General features: G+C 40.5%; 1 protein-coding gene across 8 annotated transcripts in view; it reads right to left on the reverse strand.

The window, feature by feature from the left end:
- LOC136881241 (signal-induced proliferation-associated 1-like protein 2) overlaps positions 1 to 23,925 on the reverse strand; it is a 697,164-nt gene that overhangs the window by 93,766 nt on the left and 579,473 nt on the right. For all 8 annotated transcript variants that reach the window (XM_068229252.1, XM_068229258.1, XM_068229256.1 and 5 more), the window contains exon 5: positions 21,912 to 22,186. In XM_068229252.1, coding sequence (XP_068085353.1) covers positions 21,912 to 22,186 — 275 coding nt within the window. The remainder of the gene's footprint in view (positions 1 to 21,911; positions 22,187 to 23,925) is intronic.

Here is a 23,925-nt window from a genome sequence, read left to right on the forward strand (position 1 = left end):
AACCCCAGGGCGCCTATAAATGACTGGCAACCTCCAGGGAGACATTTCAACGGCGTCACCCTCCCTCATCTTAACATCAGGGCTGTACAAAAATCGACAAGAAAACAACAAGAATTAAAGAAGAACGACTATGGCGAAGCAAATTTAAAAAAAATACGAAGGATCACATCATGGAGGTATAACAGTCACATGCACAAGATTTGCCGTACAATGTTGTTGTTGTTTTTGTTGTTGTTGATATCAGGAGCTAAAAGCATAATTCCGTGCAGTTGAAATCGCGGGAACTGATAACGTGTTGTTAGGGGGAATGTAGTAATGACAAATTAATTCATTTATAATGTCCTTCTGTAAAAAAAAAAATAATAATAATAATAATCATAATCCAGGCTGGGATTTCTACGTAAATCCACATTTGTTTTCTCATTAGCTACAGTACAGTTAAACTTTTGTCATTTTACGAAATTGAAAATATATTTTATTTTCCATATATGTCCATATTTTCGGGGATAATATATATGTTTACATATTTGAGGAAAACTCTCATATATTTACATACTTTTAAAATTTTATTTTAAATATGTCCCATATTTCACGGTTTGTAAGGTACTCTTGACAGAAAATCCTTTAAAACAAATTTTACATGCATGAATTTTTCAAACCTGATTCTATCTGTTAAACATGGAAACAAAGTCTGCTCTACGGAAATTATTTTATTTCGTACTAGCTTTGGTCTTGCCACTCAACCCACAGTAACAATAAGATTAATCAATTTGTAGTAACAGTGCAAAAAATGTCCGAATTGTTTTAATAGGTTAAACTCTTGTTGTCTGGCTTAAGTATGAACAATTGCTACAATACATATTCTTTACATTATTGGTACAGGTTTTATTTAAAAAATAGTCCATGATTGATGCACTAGTTTGAATATTTTTAGTCAGCATGTATATACATATTTAGCCATTTTATCGTATACAAATCATTTTTCTGATAATAATAATAATAATAATAATAATAATAATAATAATAATAATAATAATAATAATAATAATAATAATAATAATAATAATAATAATCGTACGTTCTCAGGTACCGTGTGAATGCACTGTAATTTGCTGCCATTTAGCTGCTTGCATGTCAATTTCGATGTTTTTAATTAATTTATGTACCTTATTTATTTATTTATTTATTTATTTATTTATTTTATTTATTTACGCTGAACTCCGTTCGTTTACGTAACAGGAAATCTTACAGCAATATACCTGACAGATAGTAAATAAATACAGTCAACCAGCCACAGCTGAACTACGGCAAGCAAATATCTAAGCAAGCAGAATAATTCTACGAAGAGCACACACAAAGAAGGCGACTCCGAAATACACGAGATATCGATATTTTCAAATTATTTATCAGTATGACCAACCCTCTAATGCTCATATAGCCGGTTTATATTGTATATTGGTGTATATCGGTGTTTCGCCAACCTATAATTTGTTGGACATACTTTTATTCACACTGGATGATCTTGTTGGTTTTGTACTGCTGCCATTTCGTACTATTCGGTTTTTGAATCTTTTCGGTCTTGCGGGGAGATATGCTGGCGCTTCTCATTTTTATGTGCACATAAAATTGACATTCTTTCAGTACAGAGATGAACCGGAAGAGATAAGGATGGTGACGGTAAAAGCTAGCGTTGAAGGTAGTATGAAGATATTTCTACAGCAATCAGCACACACCCCAATTCACGAATATGTTTTGCTCAATTTTAGTCTTTATCTTATGAAATAATTGCTCAATTTACGTATCTCAGATCAGACGCAGGTAAAGTTTGCTCAATTCACCTACACCCGGTATGAGCGAGGCTATAGTAACGGCATTCCCTATGCATCCAGTCCCTGTATTGAATGGCGTGAAGGTGTAAATTATAGTATCAGTTGATGCATTCATTTTAGTGGGCTTGGCAGACTAAAATGTAATAGCACCATGCCACCATCTGAATTGGCTACAGAAATGCCTAGGCAATCTATAACAGATGATAGTTGAGTTGTTGTGATCTATAATACCAATATAAAAGGTCAGTTATTGGACATTATAAATTCTCCAGCTAACTCATTTCTGGTTGCCAGCGTGGCCTCCACGGTATGCACTAGCCATGCGACTTGGTGGGTGTGCTAAGTACCAACTGATGAGCCCAACTTAGCACACGGGGGCGAAACGCTGGCAACCAGGAATGAGTTAGCTGGAAAATTTATAACGTCCAATAACGGACTATTTATATTGATATTATAAATTTACTCATTCGGGACAAATATTTCAGGTTCCCTATGGGAATCAACATCTATATCATGTTGTGATCTAGCCACCCAAATTCTTCTAACCAGCTATGATAAGAGTGTGTCAGTGAATTACCTGGTTGTTTCAAGTAGATTGTTAAATATATTAAAAGAAAACAAACAACGAAAGAAAGATAATATTCTAATGTAAATAAAGCTGATATCCTCTGGGGGCAGTGACTTATTAATTTTTGTTTCAAATATGGTCACTACAAAGATTGCAGTTGAGGCCCATACAGCTATCTTGTGAAATTTTTAAACTATTAGGTAGAAACTGAGCGTTTTCGCTCTAATTCGTTTCCAACAGAAAGGAAGGAGGATACAATACAATTGGTTAGTTTAATTTAGTGAGTTAGCTGGCAGACCGTTCTCTTTAATTTCCACCGTCCGCTGCACTTGATTAATGAAGACGTATTTATGACTTCCCCACGACTACTACGTCACTAATTGTAGTCTTGATAAGAGTGAAATGAATTTCATGTCAGAGAACTGTGCTTTGTGTAATGTGAACATCACTTACATGAATAAATATCTAGTGTTCCTAGAGGTCAGGTTAGACAGAGTTATGGTTAGAAAAACATCTGGCATTGTGCTTCGTATTAGTGCATTTTCCCCGAAACCATCATCATGTGAACACATCGTTGTTCACTGGATTAGATGAAAATTATAAAACAGGAAGAGTTGCGTAGTCGAACTTGAATTTGACACAGAAGAAGAGAGTTTTTTTTGTTTTGTTTTTCTTGCTATTTGTTTAACGTCGCACTAACACATAGAAGGTTTTCGGCGACGGAAGGGAGATTGGGAAGGTAGCGGTCGTGGCCTTCATTAAGGTACAGCCCCAGCATTTGCCTTGTGTGGAAATGGGGAAACCACGGAAAACCATCTTCAGGGCTGCCGACAGTGAGGTTCGAACCCACTATCTGCCCAATGCAAGCTCACAGCTGCGCGACCCTAACCGCACGGCCACTTGCTCAGTAAGAGAGAGTTCTTTACTGACCTAGTAATAATAAATGTACGTTCTTATAAATGCATTTTATTATAAGCCCGCTTGGTGGACATGATCGTTGAGGTATCAAATCTATATCTTTCGTGCTAAGCTTAAGACTAATTATAAATCAAAAGTAGCTAGATTTCACGACAGAAGTTTGAAGTATTAAAAACAGAGACAATATTAATTGTAGAGGTAGGAAGAGGGCGAAACCTGGTGTCGGAATATAGCCTACTCTTGTCGAGTAACACCAAAAGGTCTGTTCAAGGTTTAACATTCATCCGACGGGCGAATCACTGCGGAGAGGTTTGGAAAGGAATCCAGGCTTTTGGCATGCAATCTAGTGATTGTATACCACCACCTCTACTTCCCTGCCGGCCAACATTCTGATAGTGAATTTTTTTCTATTAGCGGAACTCGAACCGGCTACCCGTGCCGAGAAAGCTTCCTCAAATACAAACACTCCGTGGGTTTCAGCCGGAGTCACAGTAATCGTGGTGCGATCTTGTCAGCTCGAAGGTCCGCATTTAAAGCCCTCCCTGGGCGAAGATTTTTATTTTTCGATTGGTGCCCTCAAACCAGTCTCAAGTCACGTGCAGATTCAGCTACTCCGCTTCACAAAGTCCATTTGAATTCCCCGCGAAGCGATCTGATTGGCTAAGTTCAGCAGCTGATAAAATGAGAACGGTGCGAAATATCGAATTATTTCTTTTCAAATTATTTATCAGTATGACCAACCCTCTAACGCTCAAACACGCGGTTCGCGTTGTTTCTGACTACTCTGTATATCAATACTATAATGGTAAGAATTGTTCAGCATAAACAGATCTAAAAAAACATGACAGCATATATCTATCTTTAATACACAGCCCACTATAAAAGTTGTTTTTATGTTGCAGTTTGTAGTAAAATAGCTACGTCAAATTTCGAAACAACTTCTTAAATTAATCGATTCATTCTTATCAATTTGTTTATTCACCTTAATAACCAATGAACATTAAAATGTCATTTACAGTAAGGTAATTTAATAACAGTTAACAGTCGAGCTGAGACTTAAGAGAAGTGATTCGGCATGTCCTCACCACACTGAGCAACCAATCCAGCTTCCGGGCCTATTATTCGGCATTATGAAGAATTTACAGTTGAGCCCACGAGAGTTGAAGTCTGACGTTTAGCGCCACCGGCGAGAAACGGTTGACTAACTCTGCTCGAAAATGGTCCGTTGCTATGCCAACGATAACAGAGGTGCCATATTTAATGAAGCTATCGCCACGTGGGTTGGCTTGCTCTCAGCCGCTTTTGTGATATTATTCGGAGTAATAATGTGTTAGCTGTGTTAATTGTTGCCGATTTATGTAATAATTTAAGTGTTTGTTTCCTGAATATTATTTCCGTTGTTAGTTCATTTTTTGTAAGTAAATCAGTGGCTAGTTGTACAGTTCTATCATCTATTTAACATGTGCATTTGTTGAGGTTATTGTCAGTTTAGTGAATATGAAATCTCATACTTATCGGCAATGACGTGTTCTATCTTAAATGCCGGAATTACAGTATTAGCAGGAGTTTAGGAACGGATTAAATATTCAGCCCGTACGGGTGATATTCCGCAGATTGAGGTAACTATGACAACGCAGCGTACTTCGTAGTTACTGCTTTCGCCGCTCAAATGTCAGAGTTCAACTCTCGTGGGCCCAACTGTAGCTCTAAGGACTTTGCGTTCACTTGGAAGAATTCCTGCACCAACCAATCAACATGCACCTACGCCTTTTATTTTTAAATTCCGTCTGTGAACATTTCGTTGCACGGGCTACAGCACTATAATAATTAATAGTGTGGCTATTTCTAGCCTGGTGCAGCCCTTGTAAGGGAGACCTCCAACGAGGGTGGGCGGCATCTGCCGTGTACAGGAAACTGCGTGTTACTGCAGTGTGTGTGGTGGGTGAGTTGCTGGGATGTTGGGGTCAATACAAACATAACAGTTCCCGAAGCAAGGGAATTAACTATTTACGGTCAAAATCTCCGACCCGGTCGGGAATCGAAGTCGGTGCCCCTCTGAACCGAAGAGCACTTACACTGACAAATCAGCCAAGGAGCAGGACTTGGTTATCTATGATAACCTATCATGCCGAGGCGGAAAGCGGATATAGATCGCAATACATCGGACGCGTTTATCCCGTAAAGGTAATGAAACTGACCAAGAAAGAGATTCTCGATTGTCACAGGGCAAAGAATGACCTCACTAAGAGAAAGAGAGTTATCCATTTATCGTAATAATTGTCTGTCCTTAGATAGAAGCAAGTATAATTTACATAAAATTTGCAGAATCGTATGCTGAGCGAAATAGGCTGATTGAAAGATACAATTCCCAGAGAGGTCGAAAGTCCTCTGTTCTGCCTATATGGTGATAGAACCAGGCATTTTATTGAGAGAGATGAGAAAAGTTCCTGGTTTGTGGTCCGATAAAATCCGATAAAGAGTATTCCGCTATGGATTATGATTCGTTCGTAATTTGTTTTTTTAAATACTTCAGTTTATTAAGGTACAATGCCTGTTGTCTGCCAATATCGATCCACTCTAAAATGGAAAGTCGAATCAAAAGTATGAGTTGTTAGCGGGGAAAAGTTATGTAGGGGTGGGTTTGAGAGAGGATTGTTTTTCTCACGGTCAGTTATATGCTGGGTTGTCTAGATCAAAAAGTGCAGAGAATAAGTTTAAGTCCATTCGGAAATGGGACTAAAGATTTAGTTTCTTAAGAAGTATTAACTGGGACTAACACTAAATCACCTTGTCTATTATTCAACGATGACGAATTCCAAACAATGCGACACATCACCTTTAGATGCCCACAAAGAGCCTTCTGCAGAAATGTCGACGACCTTCTTACAGCTTCAACAACGGCTATTCAAAGGCTGCAACAACTAGACATCCCAGTTTAGTTCACATTTTTCATTTGTTAATTTATGTAGTCTATTTACTTATTATTTTGCATCATTTCTGAGTTTACCGAGCGAGTTGGGCATGTGGTTAGGGGCGCGCAGGTATGAGCTTGCATTCGGGAGATAGTGGGTTCGAACCCCATTGTCGGCAGCCCTGAAGATGGTTTTCCGTGGTTTCTCGTTTTCACACTAGGCAAATGCTGCATCTGTACGGATAATTAAGGGCACGTACGCTTCCTTCCCACCTCTAACCCTTTCCTATCCCATCGTCGCCATAAGACCTACCTGTGTCGGTGCGTCGTAAAGCAACTTGTAAAAAAATCTGTTTTTGTATTTTTGCATTTTTTTCTTTCTATTTATCTGTATTGCGCATATCTCTCTCTATTTCTACTTTGTGCTTTATACTTTTTTTATTTGTAAATTATTCGTTGTTGTGGGTTCGGATCCCACTGGTGTCCGGCTGGCCATTTTGGTTCTGTACTTAACATCTCTTCAACACGTACTACAGGTACGTAACACGACCTAATACGTTGAAAGTCTGTTTCGATTACAATGCGGTCGTGAAAATCCAATATTCATTAACGTGGTGTATGTTTAAACTTTTATTAGTATGAAGCAAAACATTTCCATTTCCAGTAGCAGTTAATTCAGCCGCCAACTACGGCAGGACAATTTGTAAAGAGACGAGACGTTATCGTGGCCGGAGTCAAGGCAGGGATCATTGGCACTCCCTCCTTATCGCTCCTAGTTTGGTATCAAAAGGAACAGAGCATAGCTAAATATGAACATCCATCTGATGATACTGCTGCGGGTCGGCTTCCTTAAAGGGAATCCTAAATACGAATGATTAAGAGGCCAAAGATCACACACGAAAAGAGTAGTGCTATAAACAATATATAAGGAACGAGATAAAAATTTCCGCTTCACTGTTTAGCATACCTAGGTTGGTAGGTGTCTTCGAACGGTCTCAAAGGTTCCCACTTTGTGGAGTAGTAGTGTAACGACCACAGGGTACCTCTTGAATATAGCACTGGTTTCATTTGCAGGTGGTCACGGATATTATTCATTCGAAAGATTGAGGCTCAACCCTGTGGATAACCACTGCATCCTCACTGTCCTAAGATATGACTAAACAGGGGTGGCCCCCACCAGGACCTCTGAACTTCCGCTCATCATTCTTATCTGACCCCCCCCCCCCAAAAAAAAAAAAACTAATTCTCTTGCCGGGTTGAGTGGCTCAGACGGTTGAGACCTTCTGACTACAACTCAGCAAGTTCGATCCTGGCTCAGTCCGAAGGTATCTAAAGGTGCTCAAATACGTCAGCCTCGTGCCATTAGATTTACTGACACGTAATAAGAGAACTCCTGCGGGACTAAATTCCGGCACCTCGGCGTCTCCGAAAACCGTAAAAATAGTTGGTCGGACGTCAAGCCTATATAATTCTCTTATCACCCCGATGGTATTCTTCCTCAATAATCACCCCCTGTAGGTGGGGGCGGTAGAATAACACTCACAATAACCCCTGCCTGTAGTAAGAGGCGACTAAAAGGGGACCCTGAGGATCTCATCTTGGGAGCATGGGTTGACGACCACGGGGCCCTTTAGCTGAGCCCTGGCAATGCTTCCACTTACTTGTGCCAGGCTCCTCACTTTCGTCTATCCTATCTGATCTCCGTTGGTCAACACTTGTTCTTTTCCGACCTCGACGCTATTAGGTTCCGAGGGCTAGGGAGTCTTTCACTTTCACGCCCTTTTCTTTCGTTGGCCAATACCTTCATTTTACGAAGTGTCGGATTCCTTCCATTTTCTTCTCTCTGGTTAGCGTTATATAGAGAAGGGTTGCCTAGTTGTAAAACAATAATCACCGCCATCACCACCACCACTTCCTCAATAATATTCTAAATACAATCACGTCGTTGGTAGTCAGGTCGGGTTCGACTAAAAAGATCAATTTTACTAAATGCAAGGGGTAGCGTAATATGAGAGACAATACTTTACGCGAGTGATTCATGTTTTTAGACCCTAAGTTCTGATTTCAACAAAAGGAATTGCTCCACATCTCACGTAGTTACGAAACCTATCAGCCATTATTCCCTCCCCCCTCTTCCAACAATGTTGAACCGTTCGATAAATTCGGTCATCAGCCTCAGGTAGTTTTTATCTGATATAATTCGTCGATTCAAGGGATCTGTCGAAAATTTGCACGAAGTACAAGCTCAGATAAAACCAAGCAATCTTATGTGAAACTTAAAGATTTATCTATCAGTTACCAAAATCCATATAACTTACTCTATTTTTGTCAAATACAGTATGCAGACGATCCGATATACTTTACAATAAACGTAGCAAACTGTATGTTTCATTCAGAAAACTACGTTTCGTAGACCAGCTCCAGCCTCACATTTGACTTCGCAGACCCAAACTGCGTGTTAGTGTAACAGAGGGTATTGTTGTGTGAGAATTACAAGAATATTGGGGACAGCACGAACATCCAGACTACGAGCTAAGGGAATTAGATGTTCTCGATTAAAATCTCACGACCCGGCAGGGGGCCGACCCCGGGCCATGAGACGCTGACTAGTTAGCCACTACCAAGTGATGTTCACAGAGGTTATGAAGCACGATTCACACAGAAGCAGTGCCTTCATGGGATTGATGACCAAGATGAGTCTGTGGCTTTATATAAGCATCGATAACGGTAACTTCAACGGGGACAAAGTATCTGGATGGATATAATTACTCACTCCTCGACTTTCTACCTAGCTGCTCGTCGATTTAGTTAAAGACCCTATCGCGTGAGAACTCCAGCTTGACTGCTCATTAGCTGAGTGGGGGCGGGCATTCTCATCCCATTCGACCGTGGACACTTCTAATTTGTCATATCCTTAGGTCTCCGATCTCTAAAACACGCACCTTGGATTCGTGGAAATTATTATTATTATTATTATTATTATTATTATTATTATTATTATTATTATATCAACACCATTAGCGTGAGCGGCGAGGGAGAGGCCAATTGAAAAAAATTCCAGGATAGCCACTATTGTCTATATCTTTTTCTCTACCATTAGTACTATCTGCGTCTCGCGAGAAATCGCGGCAGCTTGTAGGTACAACACGAATAACAGATTCTACACTCTAAGTTACAAACATTCGTCGTGACAGACAGTGCGAACTCTCTGAAACACATGCATGATCACTATTAACTTGTTCATATGCAGTACATATAATTATAGCAGGCTAAATGTATAACTAAAGCACAATTGCACTACCACTTTGAAGTTTCCGAACAGCACCTCATTTCGCAACTCACCGCTGTCGGAACAGATGTTTATTGTCAGGTCCTGAGACTTGAGATATGCGCATGAGCGACAACCATGTTTACCCCTCGCACCCCTCTCCGCATCCACGTGACTTCTCGTCACACGACCGTAGTATCATTGTACACTGTAATGACGTAACTATAGTCTACCTGTCGGTGTCCTAGGTAAAACTCTACGGCGTATGTTAATCTCCATAGTGGGCCTGAAGCGTCATCGTTCCATACTGAAGAACTAAACTTTGTTTCCAAGCTCATTCAATCATTTAAATCCCGATCTAAGAGTTGGAATGGAGTTCACTCAGGAAATTACAGATAAGAGGAGCAGTGAATTCGGTCAGAAATGCTAAACAAAATACCGAGGAATTAAACTCGCTGATCATGATCATTTAACCATTATTCCCAGTACACTATATTCTTCTTAATGAATAAATATGGTTATTGCACGAAAGTAATTTTCTCATACGATCCTAACATTACTTCGAAAGCACTCCACCGAATACCATAACTTTGGAAGAATCCCTAGCATGTCAGATGGAAAAAAAGGACTCTGCCAATCCCACAGGTCCGTAACTAAAATATGATAAGCGCATCGTAATTATTTCACTCAAGAGGCGTAGAGTAACAAGGGGCCACAGTACTGGGTCTAATCGGACGATTATGCAGGTGTATTTCGTTCACCAAGGCTTGTAGACTGCACGCAGTATGAATAGATGGACGTATTATAATGATGGTGGTTTATGTTTAAAGAGGAAGTACTGTACTACTAGATATCCAACCCTTCTCAATAGGAATCGGAGCGGGGAAGGAAGATCTCCAACCCTTCGAAGAATCAAAGGAAGGTCCACGAAGGGCGAAAAAATTGAAAGACGCGGAAGGTGATGATTAGCGCTTATCGTTTTTAAAGGGAGGTACATCTGGCCAACCTTCCTACCTCAACACCAATTAGAAGACAAAAAGGAAGAAGACACAATCTTCGAAGAATAAAGGTATCAGTGAAGCAGGAAGGGCCACGAAGAGCATGATATCCTAAGCTTTGCAAACCCAATATATTAAGGGTCGGAAGAAATCAAGGATTGAGCAAGGGAGGTTGGATAGGCAAGATGAAAATGAGGAGGAAGATCCCTGTGAGAGTAAACAATACCAGACTCAGCTAAGGACCCGACGATCACCAACACACACTCCCAAGTTGAGAGCCCTTGAGGAGTTTCCCCTTTTAGTTGCCTCTTAAGGATGTATTCACAGCGCTACCAACACACTATGCTTATAAGTAGCTAAAAATCAGCCAAAATATCGCTAGACAATCGCTCAAATAAATAGTCAACATCTTCGCAATAAATCAAGAGTTCATAACAGGGAAATTACATATCGGTAATTCAGGCAGTTTGTGAGAGAAATAGGTTTCAATGAAACTCGTGCGGTGAAGTATCACTTCAATTTTGCACACTATATATATACCGGTATTTTTTTTTTTTTTCTGACGTGACTAAACAGTCCCTCAATTTCAATACATGCGTGTGGACGATACAGTGGAAGTAAACATCAGCTAGTTCTTTGAGAAGGTTAAATCCCAGGCAATCTTTATGTCCACAAACTTCTGTTCAGAAATCGACTTATTTGAAAGATTATTAAATTTTTATTATGTTCAGGTTGCACTAGTAAGCGCCATTGAAACAGATTTTGCGAAAGAGTGGAACCACTTGCTAATCCAAATCGGAAATGGGGCTTTTCGACACAAGTGTTAGGTATTTACGCTCTTTATTGAGGGGAGTAGCATTTTCTTCAAAAATCTTGTCAGTCTTCGTTTTAGTAGGTACTTTCAGAAGTTTTGTGGTGAGTTACACCCAGCGTTTTTCGTACGCTTTCAACCGAAATAATCTGGCATACAAAACCTGACAAAAGCCGAAATCCACCAGAACTGTCGCTACATAAATATCAAAATCGCTAGAAAAGTCACCCTCGCAGTAAGAGAAATTTGTCGTCAAACGACAACGAAAATTCTCCAAATTTAGCGATTTGTCGCTAGGGTTGGCAGCACTGTATTTTCTACCGCCACCATCGAGAGGGTAGCGTATGTATGTATGTATGTATGTATGTATGTATGTATGTATGTATGTATGTATGTATGTATGTATTTCTCCAACATGGCATTTTCTAATTAAGACACTTTAGTGAATAGAATACTACTGATGTTCAGTGTTGAAACATCTAGTAGAAGTATGGGAAGAAACATGAACACAGCTTCAGTGAAACTCGTCAATTCCATTTTTCTGACCGCCTGCGGCAATTACTCAGGAATGCCGCTTTTCTTTTTTTAGGATACAGTCATCCTAAACCTTGAATTACAGTAATTGCTGAAGAATGCTAATTTATTCGCAGGAACTGGAGCGTTCGGGAAAAATAAAACTCTTGTTCGTGACCGGAGATCCGCAGGCTACGTCTGTGTATCCCAACTGTTGTCATCCATCCTGTCACGGTACAGAATGAGACTTCGCCAACAGTTAAAACGGGTATAGTTATTATAATAAAAAATAAATTAAGAAATGCACACATATATATCTCTCAAATTGGAAAATTAATGGATATCGATAATTTATTTTCTAAATCCCACCAAACTACTTCCTCGAACACTTCATTTGTAGGCTTAACTCCAAGGAAGATTTCTTTGTATAGAACTGCAAAAGAGGAAGATCTTAAACCTTTTATCATATCTAATTCTCCGGCATGGTCTGAAGGTTTGCACATTAAGTTTCTGTTTGATTTCCAATTTCGTCACGAATATAAAATTGATCATAAGATTTGGAACGCGATTCACCCGGTCTTGTGGAAACAATTGTGTAGAGGAAGAAGAAATGAATAAAATGTAAGGCCATGCAGGTCCAGTTCAACTCAAACAAAATGTCTTTAGTACTCTAACACAGAACCCACGACCGCTTTTCTTTTTTCCCAATCGTAACTCCAGTTAATTAAAAAGACACACAGCAGTGCAGAAACCATTACCATACAGGTTATCAGGCAGACTTCATATGCATCAAGTCTCTAGAGGGTGTTGATTCTAATGTCCCCACCCCTTATATGAAACAACAATAACTACGACCATTACGTCTCTGTATAAAATCATCTATTTGTACTTTTTTCAATACAGAACGATATTTCCGACCTTATCCGTAGAATCCCGCAACCTGCTGACGTAAGACCAGTGAGTGGGGACTTAACGATAATCACGGCGATAACACGCACAGCCGGTAGCACGCTAATCCAGCTTACCTGCCGGTAGTCTGAGCTGAGTAATGAGATGAGTGTGCGCGCGTATCTGCTCTTCGCTTCGTAAGTGATGAATTTTCTATTGATGGCTTATCAACTCAGTATTTTTCTCTGTACCCTCTATACGCCATACGAAATTGTTAAAAAACTCAGTATTGAACAGGGTATTTTCGTGTGTTGCAGATTCTTAAACGCAAATCTCCTGGAAAAGTAAGAAGAGAATTTCGTTATGAATTTCCCGCTGTGCGAGTTCTAACCTATGATGATGGAATAAGAAAAAATGTGAATAAATTCAAAAGCGTGGGTTCAGTGTTATATCAGAAAGCTGTTAGGGAAACAACAGTGCTAACGGATGAAAAGCTCCAAGATATTCGTGAACACTACAGAAATCTCCGAGGAAATCTCTGTTTTAGTTGTAATATTTAATCAACGGATGATCTTATGTTCATATCTTTTTAGGACATCTTGCGCCATACTTTGATGCGTGTTTCCCTGGAGTATCAAAAAAAAGGCATATGGCCTCCGGGGAGGCCTGGTGAAGGTCTTCTAACAACATATAGGCGACCTGCGCGTCTGTGAGGATGGGGCCCTACGTATGATGAACTCAATCAATCAATCAATAAATCAATCAATCAATCAATCAATCAATCAATCAATCAATCAATCAATCAATCAATCAATCAATCAATCAATCAATCAATCAATCAACCAATCAATCAATCAATTAATCAATCAATCACTACTGATCTGCATTTAGAGCAGCCGCCCAGGTGGCAGATTCCTATCTGTTGTTTTCCTAGCCTTTTCTTGAATGATTGCGAAGAAACTGGAAATGTATTGAACATCTCCCTTGGTAAGTTATTCCAATCCCTAACTCCCCTTCCTATAAACGAATATTTGCCCCAGTATGTCCTCTTGAATTCCAACTTTATCTTCATATTGTGATCTTTCCTACTGTTAATGACACCATTCAAACTTAGGCCTATTCGTCTACTAATATCATTCCACGCCTTCTCTCTACTGACAGCTCGGAACATACCACTAAGTCGAGCAGCTCGTCTCCTTTCTCCCAAGTCTTCCCAGCCCAAACTTTGCAACATTTTTGTAACGCTACTCTTTTGTCAGACATCACCCAGAACAAATCGAGCTGCTTGTTTTGGGATTTTTCCAGTTCTTGAATCAAGTAATCCTGGTGAGGGTCCCATATACAGGAACCCTACTCTAGTTGGGGTCTTACCAGAGACTTATATACCCTCTCCTTTACATTCTTACTACAACCCCTAAATACCCTCATAACCATGTGCAGAGATCTGTACTCTTTATTATGTGATTACTCCAATGAAGATCTTTCCTTATATTAACACCTAGGTACTTACAATGATCCCCAAAAGGAACTTTCACCCCATCAATGCAGTAATTAAAACTGAGAGGACTTTTCCTATTTAACTCACAATCTGACTTTTAACCCCGTTTATCACCATACCATTGCCTACTGTCCATCTCACAACATTATCAAGGTCATTTTGCAGTTCCTCACTATCTTGTAACTTATTTAGTACTCTGTACAGAATAACATCATCTGCCAAAAACTTTATCCCTGATTCCACTTCTTTACACATGTCATCGATATATATAAGAAAACGTAAAGGTCCAATAATACTGCCTTGAGGAATTCCCCTCTTAATCATTACAGGGACAGATAAAGCTTCGCCTACTCTAATTCTCTGAGTTCTATTTTCTAGAAACAGAGCCACCCATTCAGTCACTCTTTTGTCAAGTCCAATAATTGCACTCATTGTTGCTAATAGTCTCCCATGATCTACCCTATCAAATGCCTTATATAAGTCAATCGCGATACAGTCCAATTGACCTCCTGAATCCAGGATATCTTCTTTATCTTACTGGAATCCTACAAGTTGAGCTTCAGTGGAATAACCTTTCCTACAGTGGTTGATCATATTATTAGGGCCACTAGGTAAAAATTGAAGAATTTATGTTTGGATCATTATTCTTTTCTAAGTGTTTACTTATTGGTTATTTTTATGGTTGGATATTATTAATTACACATTTCCATAGTTAAATTCAACAATCAGCCCTACATTAAGGAGCATAATAATGAAAACTCTGGTCAAGAATTGAGAGAGTCGCCAATTATGTTACAGTTGCTTGCTGACTGTTGTTGGAGTAACACACGTGATTTATTGTAGATTTGTTTCCTTGCATCTCTTGTGCGAATTTTGCTCTTTAAGTGATACAGTGAAGTGACAAGAGTAGAATACAGTTAATTATAGTTCAGTATATACTTAAAAATACGGGTATTTAGAAAACAATCATGGGGAAAGCTAAAGACCTTTCTCCTAGTAAAATTTCGGAAATAAAAACGCTTTTAAAGAATACGGATTATTCTCATAGACAAATAGCGTCTATCACTTCTGTTTCAAAGTCAACAGTGGACAGAATTAAGAAAAAACTTGACCAAGGCACGAATTTGTCACCTAAATGGGTGGGTAAATGTGGCCGCAAAAGAATCACTTCTCCACGAGCAGAGCGCCTGTTAAGAAATATCATCATTAAACATAGAAAAGCTTCAATGAAAGTCATTACAACAAAGATTCGACAAGCGGGGATCAACGTATCTTCATTGACAGCTCGTCGGAGGATCAAAGAGCTGGGTTTCGCTTGTCATCGTCCAGCAAAGAAACCATCATTGACACCAACCATGATGAAGAAGCAACTATTATGGGCAAAACAACATCGAAATTGGACTGCTGATGATTGGAAAAGGGTAATCTGTTTACAAAAAATTGTAATTTGTTTACTTCCTCCCTGTTATGCTCAACCGAACTTGGCGTAAACAGGTTTTAATACAAAACTACATTTTTTCCAGATTTGCTTCTCGGATGAGTCATCAATACATATCCTTGATGACAGATCTGTATTTGTGAGGAGGCGCAAGGGTGAGAAATACAATAGTGACTGCATTGTCAAGACCGTTAAGCACCCGTTAAGTGTCATGGTGTGGTCCGTCATCAGTAGTAATGGAACCGGCCGCCTGTATATTGTCGAAGGAACCATGAACCAACACCAGTACATTAAGGTTCTGGAGAAACGGCTACTTCCACAAGTTCGTGAATGGTTCCCAGATGGCAAATTTGTGTTTATGCATGACTCTGCACCTTGTCACAAGGCTAAAACTGTGACAAAGTTCCTTCTGGACAACAAAGTGAAGGTTCTGGACTGGCCTGGCAATTCTCCTGACCTCAACCCGATCGAGAACCTTTGCGGGCTAATGAAGAGGAAAATTTGTGCTCATGATGTCACGAATAAGATCCAACTGATCGAAAGACTAATCAATGTGTGGCATCATGATGATGAAATTAAAAAAGGCTGCCTCAGATGCATTTGTAGTATGCCAGATAGAGTCGAAGCGGCAATTGCTGCGAAGGGAGGTGTTACAAAATATTAGATTTTCCTAGTTTCCTTAGTGTTTCATGATTTTCATTAATATTTCAAATGTAAAATAGTGTAATATATTTGTCAAAAGTCCATTTTAGATTAATTAAATGTATATCAGTGAAGTTTAATTGTGTATGTCTTATCAAGTTTGAAAAATACAACTTTCACCTAGTGGCCCTAATAATATGATCAACCACTGTAAACCCAAATTGCCTTCTAACAAACCAGTTATTAATTTCACAAACATGTCTAATATAATCAGAAAGAATGCTTTCCCAAAGTTTACATGTAATGCATGTCAAACTGACTGGCCTGTAATTTTCTGCTTTATGTCTATCACCTATTCTTTTATACACCAGAATTATATTGATGAAGACGGCGCACACACCCAGCCCCCGATCCATCGGAATTAATTAAGGTTGAAATTCCCGACCAGACCGGGAATAGAACCCGGAACCTCATGGACCAATGGGCAGTACGCTAACCGTTTTGCCATTGAGCCGGGCCTATTAATAACTTCATCAGCTGCTACGTCCCGTGGGACTGATAGCCCCCCAGAGCGACAAGTCTGTCATCGAACAGCCAGAGCAATTACTCCAGTTCGGTGTGCTGCATTAGTACATCATTCCTTATCGTGTATGATTCTTGCTACTTGCTGAATGAATATGAGTAAAGAGACATACGTAGTGCGGGGGGAACAAGTACGATATCGAGTTATCAGTAGGGCCCGGATAATTTTAAAATGCATATGCGGATATGGAAGTGCATATTTTGAACATTAGTGCATATTTTTCTCTTATGTGTGATCGATTATCTAAGATTTATGAACGAAATGAAAAATCTAATGAACTCTATATACACTGACTGACAGTGACAATGCAACACCAAGGAGGAGTGGTTCGAAAGGGATGAAAGTTGGGGAAAAAACAGAGTCGGCACGGAAGAATAATTGATGTTTATTTCAAACCGATATGCAGGTTACACAATGCGCACGGCATCGACTCAGTAGGATGTAGGACCACCGCGAGCGGCGATGCACGCAGAAACACGTCGAGGTACAGAGTCAATAAGAGTGCGGATGGTGTCCTGAGGGATGGTTCTCCATTCTCTGTCAACCATTTGCCACAGTTGGTCGTCCGTACGAGGCTGGGGCAGAGTTTGCAAACGGCGTCCAATGAGATCCCACACGTGTTCGATTGGTGAGAGATCCGGAGAGTACGCTGGCCACGGAAGCATCTGTACACCTCGTAGAGCCTGTTGGGAGATGCGAGCAGTGTGTGGGCGGGCATTATCCTGCTGAAACAGAGCATTGGGCAGCCCCTGAAGGTACGGGAGTGCCACCGGCCGCAGCACATGCTGCACGTAGCGGTGGGCATTTAACGTGCCTTGAATACGCACTAGAGGTGACGTGGAATCATACGCAATAGCGCCCCAAACCATGAAGCCGCGCTGTCTAGCGGTAGGGCGCTCCACAGTTACTGCCGGATTTGACCTTTCTCCACGCCGACGCCACACGCGTCTGCGGTGACTATCACTGACAGAACAGAAGCGTGACTCATCGGAGAACATGACGTTCCGCCATTCCCTCATCCAAGTCGCTCTAGCCCGGCACCATGCCAGGCGTGCACGTCTATGCTGTGGAGTCAATGGTAGTCTTCTGAGCGGACGCCGGCAGTGCAGGCCTCCTTCAACCAATCGACGGGAAATTGTTCTGGTCGATATTGGAACAGCCAGGGTGTCTTGCACATGCTGAAGAATGGCGGTTGACGTGGCGTGCGGGGCTGCCACCGCTTGGCGGCGGATGCGCCGATCCTCGCGTGCTGACGTCACTCGGGCTGCGCCTGGACCCCTCGCACGTGCCACATGTCCCTGCGCTAACCATCTTCGCCACAGGCGCTGCACCGTGGACACATCCCTATGGGTATCGGCTGCGATTTGACGAAGCGACCAACCTGCCCTTCTCAGCCCGATCACCATACCCCTCGTAAAGTCGTCTGTCTGCAGGAAATGCCTCCGTTGACGGCGGCCTGGCATTCTTAGCTATACACGTGTCCTGTGACACACGACAACACGTTCTACAATGACTGTCGGCTGAGAAATCACGGTACGAAGTGGGCCATTCGCCAACGCCGTGTCCCATTTATCGTTCGCTACGTGCGCAGCACAGCGGCGCATTTCACATCATGAGCATATCTCAGTGACGTCAGTCTACCCTGCAATTGGCATAAAGTTCTGACCACTCCTTCTTGGTGTTGCATTTGCTCTGTCAGTCAGTGTATGTTGTAAATCCCTTGGCAATACGAGAAACCTTTCCTGATCAAGGAGAGTAATTTCAGTGTCACAGGTGTATAAATGAGCCTTTTCACAACCGCTATTTTCTTCTTTCAGACATTCAATCCATAAGCAACTGCATAAGTAGAAATACGCAGCCTTTGCCAGAAGAATGTTCCAAGCAGTCAGTGCCAGTGTACAAGTATTGCCTAGTTACGTCCGTCGACGGAGAAAGATCATCTTCAACGTATAAATTAATTCTGTCCGACAACAGAAAGTCACTGACCCCTGAAAACATTGAAAAACTGTTCATAACCCACTGCCATACATTGTTTTGCAAGCAATGAAATATGTTTATCACTTTAACACTGAATTAGAATTAAATAATGCGACTGGTAAGTGTATTTTGTTTCATTTTTAGTGCATATTTTCATGCATATTTTCAATATTTTAGTGTATATGTGCATGCATATATTTTTTGGAGTTTTTAGTGCATATGAACCCGGGCCCTAGTTATCAGTAACTTCCACTTCTCTCAAAAGCCGACAGCATTAAGATCGCATCTTTTGTTTCAAAAAACCAACTTGTTCCGAAAAAGGGTAAAATGGTTTTCCCTTCAAGTCTGCATGTATCGTTAAATGAGGTGCCAGACAGTGTGGAGAACAAACCTGAAATGATAATACATTATCCCAAATCCAGAGTTGATATACTTGATAAATTGAGAGCGATATCCGATTTGGCTAAATCATCAAGAAGGTGGCCGACTGTAATTTATTTTTACCGAACAAGTAGCCGTTCGGCTTGAGTCACGTAGCTATCAGCTTGCATTCGGGAGACAGTGGGTTCGAACCCCACTGTCGGCAGCCCTGAAGATGCTTTCCCGTGATTTCCCATTTTCACACCAAGCAAATGCTGTGTCTTAATTAAGGCCAAGGTCACTTCCTTCCCACTCTTAGGCCTTTCCTATCCTATCGTCGGTGTAAAACCTAACTGTGTCGGTGCGTCGTAAAGCAGATTGTAAAACAAAAATATATATTTTTCACATCCAAAACATCGCAGGTATACATTCCTGTAAAACAAAACTAAATACTTCAACAGACGTGAGTATCTGAAAACATTAAAGTTTACAGCTGGAGCAGCCAAAACACACTTATATCTGAACTAGCATGCTAAAATCCTTTGTGAAAAATATCTTCTCATCGACGACACAGAAGGCGCCAGTGACTCTGAATAAATTAACTTACAAACATAGCTTGCATAGAAGGCAGTTTTTGAATGAGTTTTAACACCGTAATAGTTTACGAATTGTTTATACTATACATATTTTATTGATATTTTCTAATTTTTTTACTTCCAGGCAAATAAACTGTATATAGGATAATATCTTTTGTTTATTTCCACCTATTCAATACATTACAAGAAGTTGGCATTTACTTTAAAACATTATTCAGATGAGACATGTTTCGCCTCTCACTGTGAGATGCCTGGTAAAATAATAAGGTTTTTGATAATGACTGAAGATGCCTCACAGTGAGAGGCGAAACATGTCTCATCTGAATAATGTTTTAAAGTAAATGCCAACTTCTTGTAATGTATTGAATAGGTGGAAATAAACAAAAGATATTATCCTATATACAGTTTATGAAACTTTCAATACGGACGAAAAATGATTTCCAGGCAAATGCCGAGACAGTTCCTATTCATAGGCAAGAGCTGAAATCTTTCTTTCCTAACCCAATTGCATTCACCATCTTTCATTTAATCTCCATTAGCTCCTCAACAGATGTTGGCGTCAGGTAGGGCATCCGGTGGTAAAAACATGCCACATAAATTCATCTCATCTCATTCTCGACCCCGTATCAAGAAACGGGACTAAGGACTAGACATCCGCGGTGCAGGGAGCAACGCGTCCGCCTATCACCCGGCGGCCCCGAGTTCGATTCCCGGCTGGGTCAGGGGTTTTTAATTGTAATTGATTAATATCTCTGGCCTGGGAACTGGGCGTTTGTGTCGTCCTTAACGTTCCTTTCCTCACATTCAACACTCTACACTTCCTCCATTCCAATTACACGCAGGTTCATATCACATGGTGCAAGTAGCAGTAAAAGATCTCTGTAGGTCGACGCCCCGAACAAATAGTATTTTTTTCAACAACAAAAAAAGGGCAATCCGTCTGCCATTCCTCAAATACAGCAGATACAATATGCGACACTGCGAGATATCGAAGGACAGCGATTAGAGCTCGATCTAGCGGAGTGACCTGGAGTTAATGATTCTGTCATAAGAGCACGTTTGTTTGTAAGTTTTTGGTGATATTTATGCGTTTGAAGTAAGTTGGCATACAGTAAGTAAATAGTGGCGTGTGTTATTCCTTTATATCTCATCTCAACATGAGTTGAAGGATATGTGCTGTGTTTGGCTGCAATAACTATGCAGTGCAGGATTCGCGGTCTTTCCTCCGTTTCCCTCGTGACAAGAAAATGTAAGTAAATATTGTGTTTGCATATAAATTCTTCAAGTGACACGAGATTTTTATAGTACTTCCTAAACTGAAGTTAGAGCTGGGAAGGGGAGAGAGGACTGCAGGGGTCGAGAGACACGTCTTCCTGTCGGCCGACCATCCCAACTTTCCCTTTATCTTCACATTACCAGTAACCACCTGCTATTGTTCCCACCTGTTTGTGCCAGCAATCATTCTCGCTAGTTTCATATCTGTTACTTTAAATTTGTGTATAAGATACATTGAGTCCATACAGCTTTCACTCCCGTTTAGTGGATATGTGCTGAATACCCTTTTAAATCATCAGAAAAGGCTGGGATCATGCCCTCAAAATGAATGTCCTTATTCGTTTTAGCAGTCAAACTAATACCCTTAAAAAGGGGATGGATGAGATATGTCAGAATCCCTGATCAAGAGTTACCTTGAAATACTTCATCAGTGCGTTTTCAATTGGTTCAATGTTGATGATATTATTATTATTATTATTATTATTATTATTATTATTATTATTATTAAAAAGTAAGTAGGCCTATATTCAAATAGTGCTGAGATGCGAATCCGCATCTTGAGCCTACGAGGTGAAAGCCAAATCGTCTGCGCACCACGCGAAGCCACTGACCAACGTAATCAAGGGGGGGATTATTATTATTATTATTATTATTATTATTATTATTATTATTATTATTATTATTATTATTATGGTAAAATCAAACATTTCCGTTTTGGTGAGCTGGAACTTCTTACACATCAAGGACGTAATCAGACTTTATTTAGGCTGAAATATGATCATACAGTCAATACAAAGTGATTCACAATGAAGTTCTAATTTAAGATTGTTGTACTCACCCTGGCCGTAGAAGTATTTCCGGTAGTACAACGCTCCCTGATCAACGCTCTCGATAGCTCGGGGCTGGCGCTGATAAGGGCACGTCCCATGACGCCAATGCGTTTCACCCGGAGGGAACTCCAACACCGAAACCCCATACGACATGGGCGGTCGATGTACAGGACGTCGCTTGGACTGCTGCGGTGATTGAGGGGAAGATGCTCCAGCCTGCACTCGGGTAAGACTCACCACACGCTCCTCTTCGCCTCCGATCTCATTCCGGAAGAATGGACAGCTACCACAGAAAAGAGCAGTCAGCATCACCAAAATTTGAATTATGAACATTATGATCATCACAGCAACCTCATCAGTGACGAGTGAATTTATTATCACTCAAATAATCAATATTTCGAGGTAGTTATACAAGAAAAGTTAAAAAGTACGAACTACAGGAATCTACAAATCGTAATTTTCCTGTTACTCTTGTGTGTGTGTGTGTGTGTGTGTGTGTGTGTGTGTGTGTGTGTGTGTGTGTGTGTGTGTGTGTGTGTGTGTGTGTGTGTGTGTGTGTGTCACGAACATCCCTATCCCCAAACAAGGTGAATTAACCAGATGCGGCTAAAATCCCCCGACCCGGCTGTGAATCGAATTCGCGACCCCTCTGAACCGAAGGCCATGACACTGGCCATTCTGCTAGGGGCAATATGAATCAACACATATGCACTGTTAATATGGATAAGTAACGTACAAAGAAACGTATAACTGTTATATAATAAGTAGCAAAAATATTGTCTCATGGTTTTAATTTCAGTAAAAGGCACAGTAGAATTAGAATTAGTCTAGAACATCCCATACAGGGCAAAGGCCTCTTTCAAGTGCTGAAAGGTGGTTAGTTTGAATAATCCCGGGTAGCCACTCCGGGAAATGTCAGCCTATTTTGTTGACAAGTCTCTCTCATCAGTCCTTCCTCTGTTTTGCTTTTCTTGACCATTGCTTAAAGAATATCTTCTTCAACTCGTCTGACAACCTCATCTTCCTACTTTCTTTCGCCCGATCCGTGGGTCCCAGGCGGTGAGTCTGTGTCCATCTCTTGAAGCGTTCCTCATTATGCGTCGGCCCACCTCCATTTAAGCCAGCTGGCTGCACTCATCACGTCCTGAATACCTTTCCTTCGCACTTCCGTGTTCCTTATTCTATCCTTCAAGGTGATGTCTAGGATGTTTCTCTCCATTCGTCTTTGGCAGATCCTCAGTGGGTTTCTTTCTCTTTGGGTTAAGGACCATGTCTGCGAGACGTGCAAAAGAACAGGCAGGATTCACATATTCACTAAACTTTCTTCTCATTTCAATTTCAGGTTGTAATTTATCTGCCAGTTAGAACTTCAGGCTCCATGCTGCTGTACTATATTTTTGGTAACCCCTCACTATTTCTGACTTCGTTAATTTAGAATTCGAGATAATTCGGACTGCTTTCAATCGCGCAGAAAAACACTGTAATATTGTGTAGGGCTTCGTGTTCGCGCCAAGGCGAAAGGAGGATGCCGATGATAAAAGTTTAAGTAATAGAATAAAGTTCAAATTGTCAAACGCTACAGAAAATGTAAACACTCTTATCTATTTAATCCGGAGTAACAAAAGTATTATCTTATACTAAAAGAAGTTGCAATACATACTTTTCATTTTTTATGATATATTCGCATGGGCGCCCGCAAGGGGAGGCAAGGGGGGGGGCACTTGCCCCCCCCCTGGAATTCTAAAGATGTTGATGTTCAATTGTTTAATATCATACCAGATTGTTTCATAAACTGAAATTACCGACAGTCATCTAGCATATGTTATAACTGGAAGTTTCTGTAAACAATTTAATGTTGCTGACGTTATATTGGTTTTTATATTCAAGAAAATTGTTAATATGCCCCCCCCCCCTGGAAAAGATCCTGCGGGCGCCCATGTATATTCGTACAGCAGTGTATTATTATCAAACCTGTTTAATTTATATTTGAATATTTATTGACTCTTTTTAAAAATCTTACTA

Source organism: Anabrus simplex, chromosome 9 (assembly GCF_040414725.1).
Source record: "Anabrus simplex isolate iqAnaSimp1 chromosome 9, ASM4041472v1, whole genome shotgun sequence".
NCBI lineage: Eukaryota > Metazoa > Arthropoda > Insecta > Orthoptera > Tettigoniidae > Anabrus > Anabrus simplex.